The sequence below is a fragment of the Lactuca sativa genome, chromosome 6, assembly GCF_002870075.4.
Source record: "Lactuca sativa cultivar Salinas chromosome 6, Lsat_Salinas_v11, whole genome shotgun sequence".
Taxonomy (NCBI): Eukaryota; Viridiplantae; Streptophyta; class Magnoliopsida; order Asterales; family Asteraceae; genus Lactuca; species Lactuca sativa.
This window is the reverse complement of record NC_056628.2, coordinates 49606162-49627745: the sequence shown is the minus strand read 5'-3', so window position 1 is coordinate 49627745 and position 21584 is coordinate 49606162. Positions and strand designations below refer to the sequence as shown.

The 21584-nt window shown below is 33.8% G+C and overlaps 1 protein-coding gene across 1 annotated transcript; it reads right to left on the bottom strand.

The window, feature by feature from the left end:
• Positions 1-1145: 1145 nt before the first annotated feature.
• Positions 1146-2149, bottom strand: LOC111897410 (NDR1/HIN1-like protein 1). The gene has a single exon (XM_023893374.3). The coding sequence runs from the start codon at positions 2034-2036 to the stop codon at positions 1407-1409; it is 630 nt and encodes a 209-aa protein (XP_023749142.1). The 5' UTR covers positions 2037-2149; the 3' UTR covers positions 1146-1406.
• Between the last annotated feature and the right edge of the window lie 19435 nt (positions 2150-21584).

Genomic DNA, 21584 nt, shown 5'->3' with positions numbered 1-21584 from the left:
CCATTGCTAGGAGATGGTTAATCTCAATAGAATTGGTGCGCGTCTAGATACAAACTTTTGTCCTATCTGTAACAACAAAAATAAAATGGAGATACATTTGTTTATGAATTGCTCGACTATTAGAGAAGTGTGTTTCTATTATACATCATTGGGTGAATAGTGTGGAAGTACATAAATGATCGTATTTTCAGCAATCGGATTAGGAACTGTCATGATTTGGGTAGCAGGGTTAAACTCTTTGGTTAGAATTGGATTAAAGTCGGGATATTGAAATTTGATTGCCCTTCACTCCCATGCTTGAGCTCTTTGTTATCATGTCTTTTTACCTTTTCATTATTTTCTTTTGACAATAAAATGATTTTTTTGTTGTCCAAAATAAAAAAACTATGTTAAAAATAAACGTTAAAAGATATACAATAAAAACTCTAAAACACATATACACATACACATATACCAAGGTGTGGTATGTTGAAATGCATAATACATTTTTTTTAAACTATAGGCTAGGATTAAACTCATGATTTCCTTGTTAGAAACATCTTATTAGCCAAAATGGAATAGCCCGAACTTATAGAAATACATCCTACAATTGATGCTAAAACATCGTTTATTTTTTTTAGAGTAGTTATTTCACTATAAATATTTTTATAATAACTCATAATCCAATTTTCTAAAGATGAAATTTTTATTCATTTAAACGTGTTTGAAGTATTTCAATGCTTATTTCTAAAATATAAACTTTGTACAATTTATAAAAATCTGGAAAATTCGATCACACACGTTTACTAGCATGCACCCATACTTCCTCCTATTTGTCCCTAAACACATGGCATGTTCACTGCTCACATTATGGCCCAAGCCTCAAAAATAGGAAACACCGAACTTAATATTGATTTAATTACATACGCTATTAATGAAAAGAAAATAAAATATAGGGCTTTTCAAAACTCTTTTAATGCAAAAATTATTCTGTTAAAATCCCATAATATAATATTAATAAAAAAAATGACACCTCAACAACCGCCCACATGCATCTACTTGGCTTTCGCTCTACTCTATTCAAAATAATAATAACGTAAGGTTTATTGTACATAATTAAATAAAATCTCATAATCACATAAGATAATAAATTTGTTTAGAAAGTATAATTTTAATATATTATTTATTTATAATTCTTAATTCATCATACAACACGTCCAATTTTGTAATTTTGCTATAATTTTATGGGCCTTCTTTTGCTTTCTTCGTTCTTCTCAAGCAAAAGTTACAAATTCATCCACGTATACGTATGCTTTCATCATAAATCGAAAATAAATAAAAAAGAAAAAGAAAAAGAAAACAAAACGGCACCGTTATTGACTGACGGGGATTTAACGTGATCGGTTATCTTCTTCTTCTTCTTCTCTTCAGACACTAACGCTGCATTTCTGAGCTAGCTGGTACTTAACTCCGGTGACAACTCCGGCGATCCCAGAGTTCCTATTCCCGAACGGAATATACGCCGGACACGTGACGTGGATATGGTACCTGCCGGAGATAAAGCTTCCAACTTTCCATCTTATCCGTCCGTTTATCTTGATCACGAGCCCAATAGCGCCGTTGGACTGATCTTGAGACAAGGCGGCGCCGTTGTACGGAGCCACCGGAACGTTGGTTCCGTAAACAAAGGGTGACCAGATGTTGGTGTCTTTGTGGCCTTGGTAAACCGGCTGGATGACGGTGAAGTAGGTGATTTGCTGGCTGTGGTAGGTGGCGAAGACTTCTAGTTTATCGTAGTAAACGCCGATTTTACTGTTGGGATTCCGGGAGGAGACGGTGACCTGAAAGTTGGAGGAGAGGAGGATGGGGGCGGAGACGTTGAAGCCGTAGATGGTGGCGTCTTGGAGGACAAATCGGGGTTTTTTGGGCTGAAGAATTGCCCATGTTATGAAGAAGATGAGGAGGACGATGATAGCAAGGATGCCTAATCCGATGAGTATTCGCTTGATTATTTTACGTTTCTTTCCACCGTGGTGGTGGCACTGTTTGACCGACATGGTGGTTGGTGGTGGTCGATGGTGGTTTAGGTGGATCGGAGGGATAGTAGAGTCTAGTACGTACACTAGTAGAAACTAGAAAGAAGTGTTGAAAATGAAGGGACCCTTTTCATTTTATGGAACTAGACTGCTTCTTTGTTCGAATCCCAGGGGTATTTTTGGGTTAAAAAAATATAATGTTATTATTTTTTATAAGTTAACTATTTGTTTATTAAACAAGAAATGTTACAATTAGTAAAAGTGATCATTATGAGTTCGTTAAAAAATGTTTTATCCAGTGAAACGTAATTAAATATTTAGTCATCAATATTTTAATCAATGTATTATGTCAATCACCTATCAATCGAACGTTGCGATTTCTTTTTTTAATAATAGAAGTGTTTATATCTTAAAACTTAAAACTCGAAAAAGAACAATTGGTATTTTCGATGTTATTTCTAGAATACGTCACCATCATAGCAAGTTTGTTGAAATTACTTATTGCCATGAAATTCTTTCGTGTGTGTTAAATTAGAAAAAAGGAATAATAATAATTGTACAAAATACAACACTTTTTATCATTGGAACGTAAAATGAAAGCATAGATCCATAAACATGCCATGAAATTCTGCATGAACTTTCTTTATAATATTCATAAGTTGATGAGTGAAATTCGTAAGTCAATCTAAACTGCAAAACAAATTAAAGTAAAAAATAGTTATTTTAAAACGAAACAAAAAAAAATCATATATTGGGTGTATATGAAACCTCGTTATCTACTTTTTATGTAATTGATGTATCTAATTTTCAAATATCCAACATAATCTAAATCTAAATTAGAACAATAAATCAAAATTTCCACCGATGAATGCAATGTGCACGGTTACCTCAATAGTCAACCATCATTAACTTTTGGGGTCAAGTTTATTGACATAAAAATTAAAAAAGTTTGTCTAAGTTTTCTTTTCTTTTGTTTTGTTTATTTATTTATTTATTATTATTTTTTTTTTTGTCTCTACGATCATTTTTTAAGTTTTTTTTATTTGTGCTTTTTTTATTTGTAATAAGACGTTTTAAGGTTATCACAAAATATAATTAACAAAAAATCTCTTAAATTAACAAATCTTTTGAAAAAAAAAAAAACCCTCTTAATTCTAAATATAATTATCATAGCCATAGTATTAACATTACTTATTCCTTATGTCTCATGTGTATCAACTCTACAAAAGATATTTGACATGTGTTCATCTGAGTGTGAAGTAGTGTTTCAAATTCTTTTCAAAATAAGTCTTTAGTGTGATATAGACTTATCTAATCTTATTTTTATTTATGATTTACCTGGTTTTTTGAATTTGTTACATATGTTGGTGGCTCGTAAAGCAGTTTTAGAGGTGTTCATAGTGAACACGTAGTGGTAAGTTTGGAATTTCAAAAATAAATGTGTCTTTGAGACAAATAAACCAATAAATGATCATAATGTTTGATGACATAATTTCGATTACTTTTAGTTGGGTAGTTCGTAAGAAGCATAAGTTTCAAGTTAAATGGAATGATTGGCCTCAAAATCCTCTTTTAAACTTGAGGCAATTGGTTCGTTTTTGCTCTAGCTCCTTGTTAGAGTGTGGTTTTCTAATGCATTCAGCCGTTCAAGAAAACCCTTAATTCATATAATATGAAAAAAAAAAAAAAACATACTTAGGGTAAATACATAAAAAATTTGTAGACTTAACAGTTGTTTGCAATTATTATTTCATGGTAACCTAAAAACTTGCTATTATAGATAAAATGACAAAAATAAACAAAATAATAATAATAAGAAACATGGAAAACTTAAGGAGATAACGAACAAAAAAATCATCACAGAGACAAAATCAACAAAACTTGACAAACTTAAGGACATTTATGTCAATAAGCATGTATAAACATGATCGTGATCTACAAATCGGATCAGAGCAAACCGAACCAATGAAAACTGAAATCTAAAATGAGCTTTGTTGAAACCGAAAATCAAACTGAGTATATTATAGTACTAGTTGTATTTTCGATGACAAAACCTAATAGGACTGAAAGATTATAAATCGTATTAAGAAGCAAATCCGATCAAATATTTGTTTTATTGTTATCCTTATTAATATTAGTATATAAATATTCAGCTGAAATCAGTTTCTTTAATGCATTATGGACAAAACAATACTTTGAAAGGAAGGAGAGATGTTTTTTTATTCCCAGTTAGTAATAGACTTTTGAATGTGTTGTGTGGATTTTGAGATACCTGGTTTGGTTTCTTTTACACCTAAAAATGAAGAGGAGCGATAAAACCGAAATCCATAATATTAGAAAACCGAATACGAAACCAAAAAGTTTATTCGACACTAAGTCGGTTTGGTTTTGGCTGGTTTGTGGTTGGATTCAGTTTTTCAGGCCTATTCATTCACCCGAAGAAAACTCTATGTATTTATACTTTCAAAACTTAGTATTACACATTATTTATTTATCGGTAGTTTTAGATTAACGTTTTTTTATGATCCGAATAACAATTAAAAAAATTTTGTTTTATAAGGGGTTACAGACTTGCAATCTTATGCGATAACGTAGGAATTGCGAAAAAATTGTATATTTATAAGGTTGGTGGTTTAATCCCACTTTTCTGAGACTTTCCACATGCTACATGAGCGCCTATCAAGACACTCTAGCAACTTGACAGGATGACTTTTGGAGAGAAGTTAAATTTATTATTTGGAATAATAAAGTGATATAAATAATTTATTAATATGTTATGAAAATAATATATTAGACAAAACAACAAAAATGGTCCCTGTGATTTCTCATTTTATGTGGTTACGGTCCAAACGTTTGAAAAGTTACAAATGTGGTCCTTTTCAACAAGTTTTGTTGTGGTTGTGATCTCTCATCCGTTAAGTTTAACTGTTTGGCTGTTAACTTCCTTAAAATGACAATGTTACCCCAGGGACCATTTCGTAGTTTTGTCTTTTACCATACTATAAGGATCATTTTTGCATACATTCTTTTTTATTTTATTGAAGTATTATATATTAATAGATATTATTTTTAATATATAATATTATATATTAATAAATATTGTTTTATCGCATTATTAATTTATTTTATTTGATTTTTTTAACTTTTTTTGTTGGAGTAATTCTTTTTTATTGAATTATTATATATCAATACATATAGTTTTTAAAATATAATATTTATATCATAGTAAATATTATATTATTGGATTATTAATTTTTTAGTTAATTTTTGTAATTCATTTTTTTATTATTTTTTATTGGATTATTACTTTTAGTTTATTATTTTCGTCATCTAATAAATATTGTTTTATTGGATTAATAATTTATTTTAGTTAAATCTATTTTAAATTTTTTTTTGTCGAAGTAATTATTTTTTATTGAATTGTTGTATATTGATACATGTAGTTGTTAATATATAATATTTATATCATAATAAATATTATATTATGGGATTATTATATATTACAAAATATTATTTTATTGGATTATTAATTTCTTTTAGTTGATTTATTTTATAATTTCCTTTTTGTTGGAGCAATTCTTTTTTATTAGATTATTATATATCAATAAATATTATTTTTGATATATAATATTTATATCATAATAAATAATATACTATTGGATTATTAATTTTTTTAATTTCTTTTTTGTTTTTTTGAATTATTAATTTATTTAATTCTTACTTTTAATTTATTATTTTTTTAATATAATAAATATTATCTTATTGGATTATTATTTTATTTTTAATGTATACTGTTAATTCTTTTTAATTATATTAGTTTCACCATAAAGTCGCCGAAATACGTAAAAGTGTCGCCTATCATCGTCAAAAATTGGTTGGATCACCTCCAAAAACCTTCATCGGAGGTTCAATAGATACCCTACCATGTTCTACCCAGCATTGATGGTAGCCACCTGCGATAACCTCTTCATAATCCACTGAAATCTTTCATATTTGTTGGAACCTGAAAGTGAACGTCTAGCAATCTCTAACTTCTGTTGTTCCGAAGTCAGACTTATGTCCGGAATGGTTAGGGTACAAAATGTTGGTTGAAGTCCGGATTGGAGTTCGTGGTATGAGATGAAGAGATGTTCCGAGATAGTGTATCCCTCTGTGCATTAATTATTTTTGTCTTTTACTTAATGCAACCTTACATAGGACTTAGTCTTTTGTCAATTGGGATACTTAGAGCGTCAGAAGTAACTTATTTATCTAGTCCTTTGTATGCATTTCGGTCTGTAAGTAGTACCTCTTTTTTCTATATAATGAGTGTTTAATGACAAGAATAAATGACGGTTTGTTGCTCCAAAGATAGTTATATTCGAATTTACTTCACCTTCACTTTTCTCTCAAATCAAACTATTTCAACATTCTACTTGTTTCATTTATTTTCTTTACCTTTATTATACTCATAGTTCCTTATTTAATATTTGAAGTACTTTGTTGATTTCTCTATTCAAAATTGACTGGTCTTGTCATACTTGACTGGAACACTTAATCAGAAGCAGACATTGATCTTAAACATTAACTCAAGGTTTGAGTTTTTGAACCTTGTCCCCGCACATCATATCTTTGTTCTCACAATATCCCACATAATGCGCAACAAACCTCTATAACAATTATAGTGGTGGTGGTGACCGAGTGATGGTGGTTGTATTTACCCTATGGTTTCTCTTTATAAGTTACATGAAATGAATGTGTTTGACAATGATCCTAACGATTTCGATGATGAGAGACGACGATTTTGCGTATCTCACGACTTTGTGGTGGAAACAATAAAATTAACAAGAACTATTACTATGAATTAAAAATAAATTAATAATCCAATAAAATAATATTTAGTATATGAAGAAAATAATAAATTAAAAATAGTAATCCAATAAAAATAGTTTAAAACTAAGAAATTACAAAAATCAACTAAAAGAAAATAATAATATAATAATATAATATTTATTATGATATAAATATTATATATTAAAAACTATATGTATTGATATATAATAATTCAATAAAAAAGAATTACTTGGACAAAGTTTTTTTTAAAAAACAAAATTAACTAAAATAAATTAATAATCCAATAAAAAATAATTTAAAAAAAATATATATTAATTAAAAGAAATTAATAATCCAATAATATAATATTTATTATGATATAAATATTATATATTAAAAACTATATGTATTGATATATAATAACTCAATAAAAAGAATTACTCTAACAAAAAAAGTTAAAAAAATCAACTAAAATAAGTTAATAATCCAATAAAACAATATTTATTAATATATAATATTATATTAAAAATAATATTTATTAATATATAATACTTCAATAAAATAAAAAAGAATGTATGCAAAAATGGTCTATATAGTATGGTAAAGACAAAAGTGTGAAAATAGTTCCTGAAGGTAAAATTATCATTTTAAAAAAGTTGACAACTAGCTAGTTAAACTTAACAAATAAGGGACCAAAACCACAATATAACTTGTTGAAAAGGACCAAATCTGCAACTTTTCAAACGTTTGGACCATAAGCACATAAATTTTTTTGCAGTTTTGTCTTTTTGGAATGACTATATAGATTCATTTTTATAATTTAAAATAGTAAAAGTATTATAGTAATAAAATAGTGTTAAGACTATAAAAAAGTTATGATATTGATAATATATATATATATATATATATATATATATATATATATATATATATATATATATATATATATATATATATATATATATATATATATATATATATATATATATACAAAGTGTAAGTTATTGTATTTATAAGAAAAGCCGTCGGTGCTCATTAAATTAAAGGAAGTAATCAACATGGAATTTATAAAAACAATACATTTATGAGGGGATTGTGTATCAATTTAAGATCCCATTGTTCGAATTGTGTGTACAGATCTGGGTTTCTCATTTAAAAACGTATTTATATGATATAACATGGTTTTCGAGGTTTTTTCTTCTTTTTCCATACAATGTGACTAATTTTGGCAATTTGAAATTATGAAATTCTCACATATGTCATCAAGTCGGTTGCAAAGGATAATCAATGATAGAAGAATCACGAGGCTAAGAAAAGATGCAAAAGGGTACGTAAAGAAATTGCACTTCTATTTATAGAAGTAATGTACATCATATTAGGATCTTATACACAAGCTTTTATAGACAAATGAGAAAAACAAAATTAAAATAAAGTCCAACTTATATACAGCATAATTTTTAGTTTTTACCCTGTAGAAGTTTGGATCCCTTTTATATGAATTCTACACAAATTTTAATGTTTTAGGCTCCCAATTTTCAGTTTCCATAAATTACAAGAAATTACTATGAATTGTAAGTTTTTAAAATTTAGCTCTACACATAAAAAGATCTTATATCTTTTTTAATTATCGTGAAAAGAAAAAAAAAATCCCTTTGGCTATCTTGAACACCTTTTATGTTTGTACTTCCTTTCTACATCAAGATATGTCAACATTTAACCCTCATGTGGACGTGACATAACTTATTGGTAATTATTCTTATCATAATATGTATCGTAATAGTTTTTAGATTTATTTGAATATACTAAAATGACACTAGGAATGTAGGGTCTATGTCGAGTAAAGAAGGTATTTTCCTTTGAAGTTGCTATAATCTTAATAAAATATTGAAGGATAGAAACTGTAAAGAAAAGGTTGAACAACGATACTTATTTAAATCGAATCGAAGGTGTAATGATAATTATTATGATTATAATTCTTATCTCACCTTACGACAAATTCCTTCTCATTTTCTGTGCCCAATTAATTCTTAATTTATCACGTAGAACCATCTTATATTATAGATAGAATATTCATCAAAAATAAAAAATAAGTTGATAGTTGTCAATTGAGTTATATATAACTAAGTTAATGACTGATTGAGTCAGACTTAAACTTTTATGAGAGTAAAAAACACATCAAAGTCAATATGTCAAAGAGTATGAATTTGATCGAATAAAAACTCAAGCTCTAAAAAAAACATATCAAAGTTGTTTTTATAAGCGTATTGTTTTTATGTTTCACGTTTGTTTTTCTTGTTGTTTTGATGTATTGGTTGTTTCAAATTTATTGTTAAATAAGCTATTCGAATTCTTTTAGGAAGCGTAATATTTATAGATAAGAAGTATTAAAACAATTAATTGGAATAAATAATACGGGCCGACACTTTACTGGGAAGCATGATTACGACCAAAGTATTTATTTAATTAAGAGAAAATGACAATACAAATATTGATTATATAATATTATTATTAATATGATATAACTAAATTAGCATATTTAACTATCAATTAAACATTTTTTGATCTTTTGAACGATAAAAAATATATAGAAGACAGGTAGGTGGGACAACTGGCCGTCCAAATCCAAAGTATTATCTCACAAGTCAAGTGTCAAATGTGGATGCATCATTTTTTTCTCCATATCCATCTCACCTACGTACTAACCCCCATGTGAACTCTCAAAAAATTGTACTAAATATCAAAATAAATTTTATAAAATGATATGATTAATGATTTTTTTACTGAAATGTGTGTTTGAGAAAAAGGTAGAATATATAGTTATTACTTTATTTGTTTAGTTCATGTGAATGCTTTTGTCCATGACCACTTTACATCTTCACAAGCTAGATCATTTACATGTGACAGGATGAATTCTTTGTTTTGCATTTAAAATCACCAAAATTAACCATACATCAATTATCAAGATTAAAGATAGGCGACGAATATGAAAATTAAATTAGAATTTTTTCAATTTCAAATTCATTATTACAATGTTTAGATTAATGTGTTGTCTGCCCTCTCATAGTCATACAAAAATGGAAGTAAAACCTCACTTTCCCATCTAAGAAAACAAGTTTGTTCGATCATTTTTTAATAATATATAATTCTAATGGTGTTTCTATTTATTTTCCTACTTACAAAATCAACACAAATATCAAAATTAAAAGATAAATTAAAATAGAGAGTTAGTAGATTCTATATGTCATTGTTATATATGAGTAAGAATATGAACAAAAGATAGTAAAATATTTAATTATTCTATATATGTAAAATCTAATATTTAATTTATAAAGGGAAAACATCAATGTAAGAGATTATTACACGACTACGCAAGTGTATATAATTGTATTATAATCTAAACAATTATCGCAGTCAAAATTTCAATAGCTGTAACAAACCGCTATTTAAAATTGTGGTTATCATGGTGGTATAGCAGTGATGTGGCATCCCAATTTTCTCGGTCATAAAGGCTTTTTTATTTATTCTTATTTTATAACATAGTTCATTTGTAATAGCGGATTCCGAAGAAATGTTTTTCATTGATTATTATAGCCTTGAGATGTCATAACTGATTAAAGAAGCATAAGCATAAACGTATTCATTACATGCCTTACATTAATTAAACTCCTTGAATCTCTCAATGGATTGTACCTTCATATTGTTTCCTATGATACAAAGAAACTGAGTGTGTCATATTGAGAAACCTAGTGAGTATATAGGGATTTCAATCCCACAATGTTATAATATATATCTTAAAACTTGTAAGATTATTTCTCATCATTAACCACATATATCTTATATATAAGCAATCTACCCTTATCTCGTCAATCCTCACATATTGACCCTATATGACTTTTCGACATTTATCTAGAGGGATTAGTGTGAACAATGAATTGACTAAGCTACTTCGGTAATTCCTTAATAGTAGACCAGGATCAATGGAGACAACGGAGAAAAGAATGAAATACTCGAATTATCATACTTAATCCATACTCCTAGATCAATGATGAATGACTGTACTTAATACATACTCCCAAATTAGTAATGAAGGACTATACTTAATCCATACTCTTAGATTAGTAACAAATGACTATACTTAATCTATACTCCCGGATCAGTAATGAATGGCTATACCTAATCTATACTCTCGGAATTAGAAATGAATGTTTATACATAATCCATACTCTCGGATCAATGACAAATGACTATACCTAATACATACTCTCGGACCACAAATGAATGTCAGAATCCTACTCTCCGTGTATTTCTCACACGTATTCCTAAGGAGTTACTACCTAATGTCCATTAAATGTAGTCCTCATTTGTAATTCTTATTTATCTCTTGGAAAGACTATGATTCTCAACTCCTAATACTTTTATTATTATTATCATGCAATAATAAATATATATCTTAACGCATATAAAACCATATTTGGTTTGCATGTTAAATACATTTCTAACATGTATTTTGTGAGATCCCCAAAATCTCGGTCAGAAAAGACCGGTTTCATTTATGCTTTTTAAACATTTTCAGAGTAAATCCTTTTGATTTTAAAAGAGATGCGGAATTTGTTCCCAAAAACAAAGTATGATAAAATAATATTTACCAAAGCATTTCATAAAGAAATGTATTTTCATTATATAACCAAAACTCGGGATGTCATGTTCCGATACAGACCATAAAGCATAAACGATAAACATTACAAGTCATTCAACAAATATATACATATACAGACTTGTAAACAAAAACAACTTGATGATTATCCATCTCATGCCCTTGCGCCACTTCCTGTAATACAAAGAAACTGAGTGGGTCAGGCTTGGGAGCCTGGTGAGCATATAGGGTTTTCAACCCACAATAAATAATTAAATTAATTTTTTATCAACCAACGATAACCCAATTACCCATTCCCGTTATTCTCACTTTATGTCCCTAAAATAACTAACACAAGGGACCTAGTCTAAGAATATTTCATCGGGGCGACAACACATGCATTCGGGGGTTTCCCGGCAATATATGTCAAATAAGGCAACCGTGGGGGGATGGAGTACAGCGAATGAACACCCAAGTTCATTAACACCTACAGGTGGCGAGCCTGCTAGTGTTCCACAGGACTGTCTAGAAAAGTCTGTGGTCGTCATCTAAACTCTGCTAGATGACTAAATCAAAACAACATCGAGGCCTCTCATCTGTTTATTACACACCAACTATCTACCCATGTTCTACCCAACATATTAGTAGATAAAAATATACATTTTTATACCTAGTTTAAAACCTGTATAGCATGCTTTAATCAATACATATTCCACATAACAGATGAGGCACACACACATAACACGTATTTCATAGAGAATAACTCAGATCTATGAGATAGAAGAGAGTGAATATACATTCACACATATAACAACAAAATATATACACATAGCACGTATTTTATATACAATACTTTATAATAATGTGTTGGAAGAAGGTAACTACACACTCACTTGATCAGAAGATGATCCGACAGCACTACGGCTTATAGAAGTAGTATACTTCGATAGATCTGGAAGATCTTCACCAAAATCGAACTCCTCTCGGGCAGAGCTTTGGCTCGGGAATAACGCTCTTCGGGATCCTCGGGGCTTCGGATCTTGCTTCGGGGCTCGGGAATGATACCGGGGCTTTGGGATATGATTGGCATGCAAATCGAGGCAAAACTTAGAGAGAAGGAAGAGTTTGAACAAGAGAAAATGGCTGATTTCGAGTTCTATTTATAGGCTGAGGGTCCGGGATTACGCGGGGCGTAATCTCAAATTACGCAGGGCGTACTCAGTATGCAGGGCGTAACTTGGTTACGCGGGGCGTACTTTGACGTCACTGCATGCGTCGATCTGTGGCACTCGAGTATTGGTCAGGCAACTTGCATCCGCCTAAGTACGCGGGGGGGTACTCAAATTACGCTGGGCGTAATTTGACTCGTCAAACTTCTAAATTCCGTAACTTTGGCATACGAGCTCCGTTTTCGACGTTCTTTATATCCACGCGTAGGTGAGACTACGCTCTACAACTTTCATTTAGACTCCGTCGGCTAATTTTGACTTTATTATTTTTATTATTTATTTTTAGAAGGCCCGGACAGGAAAACTTCGTTATAAAATCATAACTTCTTCGTCCGACGTCCGTTCTCGCCTATCTTTTCATTGTTTCGCTACTAACAACGAGATCTTCGATTCTCATTTAGATTGTTTCGGCTAAAAACCGCTCGATCTCAAATCGAGTATTCGGGCTGCATACTGCTAAGTCGAAACTTAGAAAAATCATAACTTCCTCATACGAAGTCAGATTTGGGCGTTCCTTTTATGCACGCTCTCGGTTTAACGAAATCTACGACTTTCGCTTAGATCGCTAAGGCTAAATATTGCTCTATCTTAAATTCATATTTTACGTCACTCGGCGTCGTGCCGGTTCTGTCGCGAAACTTTGACAGGTCATAACTTCTTCGTTATAACTCGGATTTTGGCATTCCTTATATCTCCGGAATCCTTGTTTCGACCACTACAACTTTATGCAAAGATATCGAGCTTATCTCACACTTTAATTTTGACGCTTATTTTATTCTTAATTCATTAAATTATAAAAATCAAGAAAATAAACACATAAATCACATGATTCACATAATTCACAAATAATACATTTTTATTATTTCAAATTTAGTTACAAAGGTTAACCTAGACTATTACATTGCTAAAAATGGCAAGCCCGGAAACACAGGCGTTACAATTCTTTTCACCTTGGAATGATTCCGTCCCCGGAATCACACAACAGCAAACAAATGCGGATAGCAACTCATCATGTCGCTCTCCGTCTCCCAGGTGAGATTCGACCCATTCGTGTGTTTCCATCGGACAAGCACTAACTCAACCATCTTACGTCGCAATTTCTTAGTCTTCCGGTCAACGATTGCCTCTGGTTCTTCAATTAACCTCTTGTTTTCATCAATTCTCAATTCAAAAATTGGAATCATATCGGGAACTTCTCCCACGAACTTCCTCAAATAACACACATGGAAAGTGTTATGAATTCCAGTCATTTCTTCTGGTAGTTCGAGCTTGTAAGCTTGGTTCCCAACTCTCTGAAGAACTTTAAACGGTCCAATAAACCTTGGACTCAACTTTCCCCTTTTACCAAATCTTATAAGTCCCTTCCACGGCGAGACTTTAAGCAAAAACGAATCTCCAACTTCGAAGGTCATTGGCCTTCGCTTCTTGTCAGCATAGCTCTTTTGACGATCTTGAGCTGCTAACATTCTTTCTCTAATTATTTTCAACTTTTCAGCGGTTTGATCGACCATCTCGGGACCCATAAACTGCTTTTCCCCAGCCTCAAGCCAACAAGACGGCGTGCGACACTTCTGTCCGTACAAAGCTTGATAAGGTGCCATCTTTATGCTCGAGTGGAAACTATTATTGTAGGAAAATTCTACCAAAGGTAAATGTTCATCCCAGTTACCTAGGAATTCCAGGGTACATGCTCTCAGCATATCTTCAAGTGTTTGTATTGTTCTTTCACTCTGGCCATCAGTCTGCGGATGGTAAGCTGTACTTAAACACAACTTGGTACCCAATTCCTCTTGTAGACTTTTCCAAAACCTCGAGGTGAAACGGCTATCACGATCCGACAAAATCGTTAACGGAACACCGTGAAGCCTCACAATTTCCCTCACGTAAGAATTTGCAAGCTTCTCCATAGACCATTTCTCCTTGGCTGCTATGAAATGCGCACTCTTAGTGAATCGATCAACGACCACCCAAATCATGTCGTGACCATTCTTTGTTCGGGGCAGTTTAGTGACAAAATCCATAGCAATGTCTTCCCACTTACCCATAGGCACAGGCAATGGTTCTAAACTCCCGTACGGTTTCTGATGTTGTGTCTTTACTCTCGCACAAGTCACACACTCAGCCACATACTTTGCAACATCAAGCTTCATCGTCGGCCACCAGTAGTAGGGTTTCAGGTCCCTATACATTTTAGTGCTACCGGGATGAATCGAGTACATGATTTTGTGAGCTTCTTCCATCAGAAGACCTCTGACTCCTCCTGTCTTAGGTATCCAAATCCGATCTTGGAACACCTTCAGTCCATGACTGTTTACACCGAACACCAACGTTTTTCCCAAACGTTCCTCCTTTCGGTCATTCTTTTCAGAAGCTTCCTCTTGAGCTTTCTTTATACTTTCCACAATGGTCGAGACAACTTCAATTCTCAACGCTCTTGGCCTTTTCCTTTCAAGATTGACTTTCCGACTGAGAGCATCAGCAACAACATTAGCTTTACCGGGGTGGTAAAGTATCTCGCAGTCGTAGTCTTTAAGTAACTCTAGCCAGCGTCGTTGTCTCATATTCAATTCTTTCTGATTAAAGAGATATTGGAGACTCTTATGATCAGTGAAAAGTTTGCACTTCGTGCCATAGAGGTAATGCCTCCATATTTTCAGAGCGAAAGCTACCGCTGCCAACTCCAAATCATGAGTCGGGTAATTCTTTTCATGCTCTTTCAGCTGTCGAGACGCATATGCTATCACCTTTTCTCTTTGGATCAAAACACAACCCAATCCAACCCCAGACGCATCGCTATAAACAGCGAAGTCTTCAACTCCATCAGGTAGAGAAAGTATCGGTGCCTCACATAGTTTCTTCTTTAGCTTCTCGAATGCTTCTTTATGCTTATCACTCCAAGCATAAGTAGCTCCTTTGTGGGTCAAAGCTGTTAATGGACTAGCGATCGAAGAAAAGCCTTGGATAAACCTTCGGTAATATCCGGCTAATCCTAAAAAGCTTCGAATCTCCGTGGGACTTTTTGGTTGTTCCCACTTCATTACAGCTTCAATCTTTGCTGGATCAACCATTATCCCTTCTTGGTTGACCACGTGACCCAAGAATTGGACTTCACGAATCCAAAAATCACACTTAGAGAACGTTGCATACAGCTTCTCCTTCTTCAAGACTTCTAACACTTCTCGCAAGTGTCTGCCATGCTCCTCTTGGCTTTTCGAGTAAATCAGAATGTCGTCTATGAACACTATCACAGATTTATCAAGGAACGGATTACAAACCCTATTCATCAAATCCATGAATGTTGCCGGAGCATTGTTTAGTCCAAACGACATAACCAAGAACTCGTAGTGTCCATATCTAGTTCTGAATGCAGTTTTCTCGATATCTTGCTCTCTTACTTTTAGCTGATGATATCCTGACCTAAGATCGATCTTCGAGAAATAGCTCGAACCTTGCAATTGATCAAATAGGTCATCAATCCTTGGCAACGGATATCTATTCTTTATTGTTGCCTTGTTCAGCTCTCTGTAATCGATGCACATTCTCATACTTCCATCTTTCTTCTTCACAAATAACACCGGAGCTCCCCAGGGCGATGAACTAGGTCTAATGAAACCTTTGTCCAATAACTCCTGAAGTTGCATCATCAGCTCCTTCATCTCCGTCGGTGCTAATCGATAAGGTGCTTTTGCTATTGGCGTGGTTCCTGGTAACAAGTCAATTCTGAACTCCACTTGTCTATCAGGTGGTAATCCAGGAAGATCTTCGGGAAATACTTCCGGATACTCACACACCACTGGAATACTCTACATCACCTTCTTTTCCTTCTTAGCATCAATCACGAATGCTAAATATGATGTACATCCCTTGGTCAAACACTTTCTGGCTTTCATTAGGGAAATGATTCCAGAATTCACTCTACGTTTGTCCCCATACACCATAAACGAATCTTTCCCAGGAGGGTTTACTTTAACTATCTTCTTCTTGCATAAAATTTTGACATCATTGGCGCTAAGCCAATCCATTCCCAAAACGATGTCGAAACTATTAAGTTCGATAGGCAATAATTCCTCGTGAAACTTATTCCCATTAAGGTCGATTAAGATGTTTTTCATACAATGGCTAACAGGTACAAACTTGCCACTAGCAACTTCGACTAGTAAAGCATCATCTAGTCTATCAACAGGCAAAGCTAGTTTTCTACCAAACTCATGCGAAATAAAGGAGTAGTTGGCTCCAGAATCAAACAAAATTTGAGCAAGTAATTCGTTTATGAGAAAGGTACCTGAAGCGACATCAACTTCATCCTTCGCAGCCTCAAGTGTCATCTAGAAGGCTCTCGCCTTCGGCTTTGGTGGAATGTTGGGCCTCGCTGCCTCCTTCTTCTTTGGACAGTCTTTCAAAATGTGTCCCTCTTCATTACAACCAAAACACATCCTTTTGTTGTTCGGACACTCATTGGCAAAATGTCCAATTTTTCCACACTTGTAGCAGGTTAAATCCTCACTACATTTCCCAAAATGCTTTTTCTTGCACTTCTCACACCATTTTGCTTCGCCTCCCTTTCCTCCAAACTTCTTCGAATTTGACTTCGAAAATTTACTTTTCTTATTGGAACCTGAAGTTCCTTCAAACTTCCTCTTCTCGCCAACTTCAACCTTGTCGGCGGTTCTTCCCTTGATCATGTTCTCAACAGACTTGGCAGCCCAGATAGTTGCCTCCAGAGTATGTGCCTGACGTACTGGCACCTCATACTCCCATGGAAGTCCTTTTGCGTATCGGTCAACCTTTGTCAGCTCATCTGGCATGATGCGCAAAGCAAACTCCATCTTATCGGTAAAAGCGTTTGTGTATTCATCAACTGACATGCTGCCTTTCGTCAATGCCAAAAACTTATTCTCCAACTCCAACAAATTTTGAGCCGAACAGAACTTGCGCTTGAACTGCGCCAAGAACTCTGCCCATGTCAATTGCAGTGGCTCATTAGGGCTTAAAGTCTTCCCTAGAGTGTTCCACCAACGAACGGCTCCACCTCGGAACTGACGCACTGCATAGATAGTCTGCAACTTGCCTCTGCAGCCACAAGTCATGAAGGCTAACTCCATTTCTAAGATCCAATCCATAACTCCGATCGGATCCTCCTTTCCATTGAAGGTCGATGGTTTGCAAGTTAGAAAGTCTTTGTACTTGCATCCCATTCCATCATTCCTTCCATCATGGTTGTCTTGCCTAACTATCGGTGGGTTGGCTTGACCAATAGACCCACTGAAGTTTCCACCTTCCGAGTGCCCTTCATTTAATTCAGGCTCTTCCACACGAATTGACAGTTCTTCACGATTCTGTTGAAGCAACCGTCTAGTTTCATCCATCTGACGATCCAACATCGTCTGAATCATCATTTGCACACCAGCCATGGTTATTGGCTCAGGTGTTGCTGCTACGAAAGGTACTTGCTCAATCACTAGTGGTTGATTCCTGTTTTCATCAACATTTCCAACTCCACTTCTGGTTCTCACCATTTTGATCTACACACCGAATAAGGTGAAATTAGACCCTCAATCATGATAGATATTTAAATCTTCCTTATCACTCCGAAACGTTTACATGCTAGTTCTAATATCGTAGACGTACGCTTAGAATCCTACACACATAAAGTTTCTAGATCCGGTCGGCAACAGACCATAGATCCGAACAAATAATATCATATATGGAAACATATAACATTTAGCACATAAAGCATTTTAGGCAACTTTCCTAAAATAAACTAGTGCTCATGTCTAAAATATCACAGACACACATCTCAAAATTTCACTTAGCATTCTAAGTTTAAGTCTAGAAATCCTACAAATTCCTAGTTCGCTTAAACTAATGCTCTGATACCAACTGTGACATCCCCAAAATCTCGGCCAGAAAAGACCGGTTTCATTTATGCTTTTTAAACATTTTCAGAGTAAATCCTTTTGATTTTAAAAGAGATGCGGAATTTGTTCCCAAAAACAAAGTATGATAAAATAATATTTACCAAAACATTTCATAAAGAAATGTATTTTCATTATATAACCAAAACTCAGGATGTCATGTTCCGATACAGACCATAAAGCATAAACGATAAACATTACAAGTCATTCAACAAATATATACATATACAGACTTGTAAACAAAAACAACTTGATGATTATCCATCTCATGCCCTTGCGCCACTTCCTGTAATACAAAGAAACTGAGTGGGTCAGGCTTGGGAGCCTGGTGAGCATATAGGGTTTTCAACCCACAATAAATAATTAAATTAATTTTTCATCAACCAACGATAACCCAATTACCCATTCCCGTTATTCTCACTTTATGTCCCTAAAATAACTAACACAAGGGACCTAGTCTAAGAATATTTCATCGGGGCGACAACACATGCATTCGGGGGTTTCCCGGCAATATATGTCAAATAAGGCAACCGTGGGGGGATGGAGTACAGCGAATGAACACCCAAGTTCATTAACACCTACAGGTGGCGAGCCTGCTAGTGTTCCACAGGATTGTCTAGAAAAGTTTGTGGTCGTCATCTAAACTCCGCTAGATGACTAAATCAAAACAACATCGAGGCCTCTCATCTGTTTATTACACCCCAACTATCTACCCATGTTCTACCCAACATATTAGTAGATAAAAATATACATTTTTATACATAGTTTAAAACTTGTATAGCATGCTTTAATCAATACATATTCCACATAACAGATGAGGCACACACACATAACACGTATTTCATAGAGAATAACTCAGATCTATGAGATAGAAGAGAGTGAATATACATTCACACATATAACAACAAAATATATATACACATAGCACGTATTTTATATAAAATACTTTATAATAATGTGTTGGAAGAAGGTAACTACACACTCACTTGATCAGAAGATGATCCGACAGCACTACGGCTTATAGAAGTAGTATACTTCGATAGATCTGGAAGATCTTCACCAAAATCGAACTCCTCTCGGGCAGAGCTTTGGCTCGGGAATAACGCTCTTCGGGATACTCGGGGCTTCGGATCTTGCTTCGGGGTTCGGGAATGATACCGGGGCTTCGGGATATGATTGGCATGCAAATCTAGGCAAAACTTAGAGAGAAGGAAGAGTTTGAACAAGAGAAAATGGCTGATTTCGAGTTCTATTTATAGGCTGAGGGTCTGGGATTACGCGGGGCGTAATCTCAAATTATGCAGGGCGTACTTAGTACGCGGGGCGTAACTTGGTTACGCGGGGCGTACTTTGACGTCACTGCATGCGTCGATCTGTGGCACTCGAGTATTGGTCAGGCAACTTGCATCCGCCTGAGTACGCGGGGCGTACTCAAATTACGCTGGGCGTAATTTGACTCGTCAAACTTCTAAATTCCGTAACTTTTGCATACGAGCTCCGTTTTCGACGTTCTTTATATCCACGCGTAGGTGAGACTACACTCTACAACTTTCGTTTAGACTCCGTCGGCTAATTTTGACTTTATTTTTTTATTCTTTATTTTTAGAAGGCTCGGACAGGAAAACTTCGTTATAAAATCATAACTTCTTCGTCCGACGTCCGTTCTCGTCTATCTTTTCATCGTTTCGCTACTAACAACGAGATCTTCGATTCTCATTTAGATTGTTTCGGCTAAAAACCGCTCGATCTCAAATCGAGTATTCGGGTTGCATACTGCTAAGTCGAAACTTAGAAAAATCATAACTTCCTCATACGAAGTCAGATTTGGGCGTTCCTTTTATGCACGCTCTCGGCTTAACGAAATCTACGACTTTTGTTTAGATCGCTAAGGCTAAATATCGCTCTATCTTAAATTCATATTTTACGTCACTCGGCGTCGTGCCGGTTCTGTCGCGAAACTTTGACAGGTCATAACTTCTTCGTTATAACTCGGATTTTGGCATTCCTTATATCTCCGGAATCCTTGTTTCGACCACTACAACTTTATGCAAAGATATCGGGCTTATCTCACACTTTAATATTGACGCTTATTTTATTCTTAATTCATTAAATTATAAAAATCAAGAAAATAAACACATAAATCACATAATTCACATAATTCACAAATAATACATTTTTATTATTTCAAATTTAGTTACAAAGGTTAACCTAGACTATTACATTGCTAAAAATGGCATGCCCAGAAACACAGACGTTACATATTTCAGGTAATAAGCTTATAGATCACATATAAACTTTCTAACACATAATACTTTAATTAATACTTGTATTAAAATCATGTTCATTAAAGGGACTATCCACTCACCTGAATTAGGTGGGTGATTGGAGAATTCGGTAGCACTCCGCTAAACTCCTTGACTTTTCCTCTGACGTGACCTAGATATGAATGTCACTAAGTCTTACTCTAGTGTTCATGTTGACTAATGATAATCTAGATTCATCAACAATCTCAATGTCTACATCAAGATCTATCTAGTAAGAAACAACCAGGTAGGATTATATTGGAGGTAGGGCCCGTATGATATACATAGTATATTGTTTGCAAATTCCACTTTAAACACCTCACTAAATCCAGCCTAGACATCACTCTTGTAAGTAGATCAATCAGAATAATGACTTAGAATAACTGATAAATCTTAATTATAGGTTCATAATAACGACTATGACTATAATTAAAAGTTACAGTTGAATAAAATAAGTGTAGCTTAACTTATAGAGTACATTGATGAAAACTGGGAAACAAGCGGACAAAACTTTGACTTGAGAGCTCCTAATTACCGGCTATCTGACACTGCAGGGCTTCAATAAAGGGGTCAAGAACTCGAGAGTATCGTGACTAAGGGGTGGAAAGAGCTCCATAGGATTCGAGTGGAGTTAGGATGAGGAAATGGCTGGAACTCAAGGTTTATATAGGCTGAAA